The 7,948-nt window shown below is 36.8% G+C and overlaps 1 protein-coding gene across 2 annotated transcripts; it reads right to left on the reverse strand.

The window, feature by feature from the left end:
- Positions 1–202: 202 nt before the first annotated feature.
- LOC110376169 (synaptic vesicle glycoprotein 2B) lies at positions 203–7,358 on the reverse strand. Of its 2 annotated transcripts, none has more exons than XM_021334554.3 (11): positions 7,165–7,358; positions 5,442–5,603; positions 4,698–4,860; positions 4,258–4,379; positions 3,767–4,011; positions 3,237–3,427; positions 2,677–2,806; positions 2,188–2,322; positions 1,716–1,861; positions 1,296–1,423; positions 203–1,062 (listed from the first exon to the last, which is right to left on the reverse strand). In XM_021334554.3, exons 1-11 carry the CDS (start codon positions 7,226–7,228, stop codon positions 974–976), a joined length of 1,575 nt encoding a protein of 524 aa, XP_021190229.3. In that variant the 5' UTR covers positions 7,229–7,358; the 3' UTR covers positions 203–973. The 2 variants fall into 2 exon arrangements, with proteins under 2 accessions (XP_021190229.3, XP_021190230.3); XM_021334555.3 differs by having other exon boundaries at positions 204–1,062; positions 3,237–3,388; positions 7,165–7,357.
- Positions 7,359–7,948: the final 590 nt, after the last annotated feature.

A 7,948-nucleotide genomic window follows, 5' to 3' on the forward strand; every position in this document is an offset into this window, starting at 1 on the left:
GGTGACTGAAATAATATAAAAATTGATTGCTCAAAATCACTATTTTACTGAAGGTCATAAAACTCATGTGATTTTACTGAGTTGAAAGGGATAAGTAAAACGATTCCTAAAACATGTTTTTTTTTCTCAAATTTGCTTTGCTTTAGTTGTTAGCGTTTTTAATTTTATAACGACTCAGAAACATAATGAAAATATATTAAAAAAAAAACTGAATTTTTTAAATTGTTTTTTGAATCTTAATTATAAACCATCTGGATACTAATGTTTCGGAATTATGGAAACCAGAATTTTGAAATTCGTTAAAATAATATCTTTTGTATGTACAAAGGAACTCAATATGAGTAAATAAGTAAAATATGTACAAGACCATCATTATCATCTGCCTAGGCTTTTCCCAACTATGTTTCAGTTCCAGTCTAACCGGATACTGCTGAGTACCAGTGTTTTACATAGAGCGACTGCATATCTAACCTCCTCAACCCAGTTATCCGGCCAACCTGACACCCCTTGGTAAGACTGGTTGTCAGACTTTCCGGCTTCCGACTACCCGTAACAACTACAAAAATATTCAAATGACAGCCAGAACCCATCAATTTAGCGTGCCTTCAGTAACACGGAAGAACTCGTCATGACAAGATCCGTCAAGCGTTGCTTATCATCATGATCGATCAATACGCGTGGCTTTGAATTATCCACTTAAAATATGTAAACAAACCATCTAATTATCTGCCTAACCTTTTCCCATTCACGACCATTGTTTTAAACTCTGACCACCTCGTTGGTATAGCGGTCGCAAGCGCGTCGGTCCTGCGCCTGATCTCTTTCCAGTTGTGTCGGATTGCCGTCCCATCGGGCTATGAGAGTAGAGGAATAGGGAGTCTCTTTAAATGAGAACAGCTGCCGTGGCTGAAATCGGCCGTGGACGCCATTATTGTGTTAAAAAGAAGTTTCTTCAGGTATTATTTGATGTGGATTATTCTTGAGAAGCTACTGGTTTCAATTTCTGTCTGTGTTCCTTCATCGTCTGCTCCGAAGGTAAGAGGAATGCTATGAATCCACCGGCTGAAAATAAATACAGAATTATTAAATAAACGAATACTAAATTATGTTCTTTTTGTAGGCTTCGATAAGTATTGGTTATCCAAGTAATAGAACCCATGATTACTTTTTTTGCACTATATTATGAGACAATAAGTGCAAAAAAGCAACTTACTCCATTTTAACATTCTTTGGTAACAAATTAAAATGATTCAAATATTTTAGTGATCACTTAACATTGATTTATTTCTACTTACCAAAAGCGATTCCTCCAAAAATGTAGAAAGCAAGTTCGCAGTTATTGTTCAATAGTCGAGCGATGAGTTTGATGGCCATGGAAGCATTGCCTCGACCCCCTAATGGGAGCAGGCATACTGCTGATGCTCTGGAAACGAAAATAGCAACTTTAGTAAAGGCAATACAAAACCATCCATTCATTCCTACTAATATTATGAACGGGAGAGCTTCTACGTATGTATTTATGGATTCCTCTTTCACCCAAAATCTGGACGAATTTGATGAAACTTGGCAGTAAATAACCTTATACGTATCAGCCAGTTATAGAGGACAGAACATAATGCTCCTTTTATACGGGAGCGCGTACTAGTTTTCATAGGAAAGAATTATATGTAAGTAGTAGGAAAAAGGTAGTACTAACAAAAATATGAAGTACTTACTTGTAATAAGTCGGAAAGACCTCCACACTGTAAGAGTTAAGGAAACTGATGTTGACTATGGCAGATATGAAGACTGTGAACAGGATGGAGCTGAGGACCCAAAGGTAGCTGGTGTTGATCAGCAGTCCTGCTAAACCAGCTACCAACTGTAACAAGATAATTATGGTTTTAGCATTGGATTTGATTTTTTCGATGGTATTGCAGTATTGCCTACAGACTCTGCTTGGCTAATCTCATTGGCCCAACCTTTTCCAGTGCCTTTGTCATGTAAAATCTTGGTTAAAATAGATGACTAATGTTTATATTTTCATTAAACTAACATAATAGAACTGTCTGAATAATTATATAAACTGAATAGGATAGGAATGAGAATCTTTTGACATTACTAAATTCCCTAATATTTAATTTAATCAAATCAGTCAAAGGAGTACCATTTTAGAAAAGTAGTACAACGTGCGTAATAGATGCTTACCTGCATCCCAATGAAGAGAGTCTTCCTACTGATACGGTATGTCATGATACCCATGACGACGTTGTAGATAGCCAAAATCATGGTGATCCCAAACACGGGAACCAAAGCGCCTGTGTCCAGCGGACAGTCTTCACTCTGAAAATAAAAACAAATGACTATAAGGCTCAAAACCTATGTATTTAGGACAGTGATTAGCAAAATTGAAAAGAGATGAGGAAATAAAAGAATGGCGCTGAATGATTTTTTTCAGTTGCACAAAATCATCAAAATCTTTGTACAATAAAGCAAGATTGCAGATGTCCTTGATGTGTTGCCAGGTAACAGACATTTTGATTTAAGTGTTATTAATACCAATCTGATCGAATTTACCATTGCATGAAGTCATCAAGTAATAAATCTACTTTACACGATAAGTGTAATACTCTGATTATGAGTTTAAATATGGGTATTGCTTTGTACAATAGTGACAATAGTTATTATACAAATTACCTTCTGAAGCACAGAAGTATTATTAATGGAGCTTCTGATCATATCACAGATGCTGAGGCGCTTCTCGCTTCCAGCTGACTTCACAATGGCGTCTAGTATGAAGGGCGTAGTGGCGAAAAAGGCAGCCATGCTAAAAAAATATAAAAACATCGTTAGTTTGAAATTATGACACCATCCCGTCAACTCCAGTCGGACTCAGTACTCAAGAATTATTATTATAGTTTGACGAAGGAAGATACTTTAGAGTTTACGTGTGTAGAGAGTCTATGTGTTATAGTTTAATTCAATGTACTAATTCAGACACCCCATCTGCGATCAAACTTTAATACCCTTTTTATATCAGTTATATAGTTCCATCATCCATCATCAGCCTATCGCAGTCCACTGCTGGACATAGGCCTCTCCAAGTGCACGCCACTTATATAGTTCGGCCCAAACATAATGGAATCTCGAAACCTAGAAGTGCACGAGGTATATGACCACAAGCACATACTTATGCTCGGAAGTAAGTAGCTTACTAATAACTTATGATGTTAGTTCCTGCAACTCAAAATACTTACGTAGCGTATGTAACGGTGTAAAGCCCGGAGAGCACGTGAAAGTATCTCCTCACTGGTACCTTCACCATCGGTAACGTTCTCTCTATAACAGACTTGAAGAATCCTTTGTTTGATTGGTCAATTTGCACTTCTTCTAGTTCTAAGGATTCCACCTGAAAATGAGGAACGCGATTGCTCAGTAAGCCTATAACCTAGAAAAAAAGAGAATACCCCTTGGTTAGACTGGTGCCAGACTGTCTGGCTTCTGACTACCCGTAACGACTGCCAAGGATGTTCAATGACAGCCGGGACCTACAGTTTAACGTGCCATGCGATCACAGTCATTGGTATCCAAGATATACTTAGAAAGTACATACAAACTTAGAAGAGATGCATTGCAAATCTTTAAAATCCAAAATCCAAAAAGTCAATGCTTTGTCACTGCTTCGGTAATTGCAGATGTAAATAAACAAACTAAATTCATTTCTTTAATTTTTTTTACAGAATCCGATTACAAATCCTTTCAATTTCAGTTTTACAATTCTACTAACCTTGTAGTAATCTGTGTCATTCCAATTATTCATTGTATAGATTTTCTTTAAAACATCCAGAGCGTCTTCATCCCTTCCAGCACAGAGAAGATACTTAGGACTCTCATAGGTCTGCATGCACAGTACTGCACTGATGGCAGATGGTACAGCAAATATGAGATTCAGGAGTCGCCAGGAGTTGAAGTAGATGCCCAGAATTGGCACGTAGAAGGAGAACTCCAGAGGCAGGATTACTTTTGCTATAGCTGAAGAGAAAGAAAATAATCAGTACTAGTACAAAAAGGAGATGGACTTTCTACTGAAGCAGGTGAATATGGAGTTCTCTTTAACAAGGGTCAAGAATTTCTTTCTAGGGTTTTGATTTGTTATTGGAACTTGAAGAAATTTTCCCTACCGGATAAATCCAGTATTTTGATCTAACTATAGGCTTAAAGAGTCATCTTAAGCCGTCTTAATCTTTTGCTTCTATAATATAAATGTAATTATCGTACCTGCCATGAGTCCACAAGCCACTAAGTAAGCAGAAGACGTCAGTATAACGAGAGTACTCCTGTGTTTGGTCGGCGTGCACTCGCTCAGCAAAGTCAGCGATGTCATCATAGCTGCTCCTACCCTGGAGGGATAAAATATTATCATGTTATTGATTGGTCTATTGAAAAATATCATTGTTATATCTTGTCAAACATTATTTTTGCTATTTACTTCTGCGTGTTTATTATATTCTTCTCCTATGTACATACATTGTAGCTTTTGTGATGACTATCCCAGCCTTGAATATGTTGTATACACCCATATAGTAGCACAGGTTCCCCGTCAGTGGCATATCAGCCAAAAACCGTTTACTGTTAGGCAAAGGCCTCCCCCAGGGCTCGTCACCTAGATTCCCAAACACACACAAAATCATAATACATGTTTAACTGTGTATACTCACACTGCTGATGCTATGCATTTTAAGACTAACAGCACGATCCAGTGGGTTGAGAAGCTGGCTACTATTCCAGTGATGAAGCTCATAAACAAATTTATCGTCAGCATCCTTTGTCGGCCCCTCGTGTCAGCCAGGTAGCCCCAGAGGTGCATGGTCATGAAGACACCTGTAATTTTAAAACAGTTTTTTGTAGCTTCCTCGACACTTGGGTTATCTTATGGGCATGGTTATCTTATCTATATCTCTAAAAATAAAAGATGTTTCCAAATTGACCACTAGTTTTCCTGAGATTATGTGTTTGTTCAAGCAAACAAATAGATAGCGATTTGGTATTCTGCTAATTTGGTAAAGCCCCTATTTAGTTAGTTTTTGAACAACTTTTTGGCGAATAAGAAACTATTTTACGGTATCAGCGGGTGGTGTAGATATGTGAGAAAGACGTTTAAGCCACTTTCATTTTCTTATGTTCGGAAATGTGTTTCGAGCCGCCATCAAGTTTGCAGTGAAAACTGTAGCAGTTCATTACTGTTAATTCATCGTTACATCAGCCCATTCCCTGCTGAGCCAAGGCCTCCCCAAATGAGCGTCAGCCACTGAGGACTTGGGCAGCCGGCATCCATTGCCCACATTGCTTGTATCAATTAAACATTAGAGGGTCTTGCCCTTTGCCCATTTACCTCAACGAATAACTATCAAAGAAGGAACAATATGTATACTAATTATCTGCAGCTTTTCATCATAATTTACCTAATGTAGGTATGCTTTCAAACAATCCTTGTTGCTTCACAGTGGTGTTCAGCTCACAAGCACTGCCTGTCGCAATGTACGGTCCTGAGTTGACCTCGAAGGTCGTGGTGAAGGTGATGCTGGCACATATTGCGAATATCCAGATATTGTAGCGGCTGAATCCTGCAAGGAGATAAAACTATTGTTCAGTTCAGAGGAAATATAGTTTGAAACAGCTTCTTCAATGTATATCTTTCCTAATATTTCATCCTATCTAGCCTATTCCCTACTTTGTTAGGGTCGGCTTCCAGTCTAACCAGATACAGCTAAGTACCAGTGTTTTCGTAACCTTTTCATTGCTTATCCGACCTGATAACCTGATAAACCTGATAACCCTTAGCAAAACTCAGATATTCTGACTACCTTTAACGATTGCTAAAATGTTTCCTTTATGATTTGAATAAAGCTTTTGACTCGGTCGACTACGTTTTTTATCTGCTTATCTGCTTGCTCGTGGTACTTCTACGGATACGATATACGGTTATCATCAAATTACTTCGCCATTCTAAAGCCATTTAACGTTACTTTAGATTCAGTCATGCGTATTGTTTTGTTCTCACATTTTAACCAACGTGATGCCAGTAGGTAACTTCGTGTGAAGATATTTTATCTACACCTTAATATATATAGTTATCATTTAACGTCCTTGGCAGTCGTTACAGGTAGTCAGAAGCCAGTAAGCCTGACACCAGTCTTACCAAGGGGTATTGGGTAACTGGGTTGAGGAGGTAAGATGGAAGTCGCTCCTTGTAAAACACTGGTACCCAACTGCATCCGGTAAAACTGGAAGACGACCCCAACATAATTGGGAAAAGGCTCGAGAGATGATGATCTAAGTAAAGAGATACCTACAGATATTTTGCCAGTCACAAAGATACGGTACTAAGTATATATCGTAAATGTTCAAGGTTCTTGAGATAGATAGTCCTCATGGTTTTAAGTAGTTTCTTTAAGATAATACTGATGACACATCGTATGTTTTCGTTAGAAGTAGGTATGTCTCAAGAAAAAAAAAAGTACTTGGAATTATACAGCGTTCTCACATAAGCGGATTTTCCCCGTTTTTTGAGTAACATCGCGTTGGTTCGTACACAAAATGTACAGGTGTTAATCACAATGTTACGGTATTAAAAACTACCGTTGCAAAAATATCATTTAGTTAAACTGTGCGAGGAATTTGCTCTGTTTGGATACTTGTGACAATATTCGCCAGTATGAAAACGCTAGTTCTGGAACTGAAGGCGCTATAATTCATTTTTTAATTAGCTATTGTAGTGAAACCATTAATTAAACTTGTCTTTGTACAAACCGCTAAAGACCATTTAAGTCAAATGGTTTTTAGCGGTTTTGGTACAAAGACATGACATTACATAAATTCTATCCAATTCATGAAAAAATAACTATGTACTTTATTACTTAATCAAATAGGTCAACTATGTAATTATTTTGATAATAAATATAATATTGATGATTGATGATTAACTTATTACAATGAATGAAAATAACATATCGTTATTATTATAAAGTATTTTTTCTATTTATGTACCTATTAAAACTTATTTAATAATGACATAACAAACATTGTTATTGTTACAAAACCACCATATAGGCTAAGTTTTGCCAAAATCATAGTTTCTCTTAACCCACCACCATCCAGAGCTTTTTCTGGACCCGTTTTTCTCACCTGCCCTATCCAAAGCTTCTTCATAAGGTACCCTGGTAGTAATATAAGTCCCCTTCTCTGCCATTTTAATATAACTTTTCACACACAAAGCTACTAAAACAACGTCTTTATTATTTGAAAGATTTTTTCTTTTCCTATCGTCACAATATTTGTGACTTTATCTCACTATAATCTGCAGATGACTGACTCGTTTATAGCTTCAACGGTGTTTTATATTCAACGTAGTCAATCTGTTGATACTTTTGATTCTGCTTATCTTATGCATTGGTTTATTGATATGATACCTATGAATCATAGTCTGTAAACATTCTTCGTCATTCTCACCTATTAGGGAAAATACTTCTTTACCTATTACTATTCGTTTTTGTATAGGTAGGTACTTAACTATGATTTCATTCATGCTTCGAATTTACATTTTAAACAATCTTTTAATGTCTGTTATCAGAAAAGGTTGCTGGGAAGCAAGAGATGTGGGTTGGTTGCTGAAGATCGACAAAATGGCAAACTTTGGGGGAAGCCTTTATCCAGTAGAAAATGTTCTAGGTTCGGGCTGACATATAAATAAAAGTGCATTAAGATAAGGAAAATTACATATCAAACAAATAGGTAAACTACTGCTTAAAATAATGATTCGCTTGATAAGTAGGTAATTGATTGGATTTTAGCAATATTTTATACTTAATCATATTATCAAAATTGTTTACGTTTAGATAAGTGTCTACTTAGATGAAGAGTAGGCACTCATTTAACAACGCTTGAACATCGACGACTTTTGGGGATTTAT

The sequence above is a fragment of the Helicoverpa armigera genome, chromosome 14 (genome assembly GCF_030705265.1).
Source record: "Helicoverpa armigera isolate CAAS_96S chromosome 14, ASM3070526v1, whole genome shotgun sequence".
In the NCBI taxonomy this organism is placed as follows: Eukaryota; Metazoa; Arthropoda; class Insecta; order Lepidoptera; family Noctuidae; genus Helicoverpa; species Helicoverpa armigera.

What these genes read in the sequence shown, in the direction of transcription:
- LOC110376169 (XM_021334554.3), bottom strand. Translation starts at nt 7,228, where the DNA reads ATGGCAGAGAAGGGGACTTATATTACTACCAGGGTACCTTATGAAGAA. An exon ending in TGAAAGCATACCTACATTAG is followed by an intron (nt 4,861 to 5,441) that starts GTAAATTATGAT and finishes TTAAAATTACAG; the next exon opens with GTGTCTTCATGACCATGCAC. An exon ending in GTCTTTCCGACTTATTACAA is followed by an intron (nt 1,424 to 1,715) that starts GTAAGTACTTCA and finishes TTTCGTTTCCAG; the next exon opens with AGCATCAGCAGTATGCCTGC.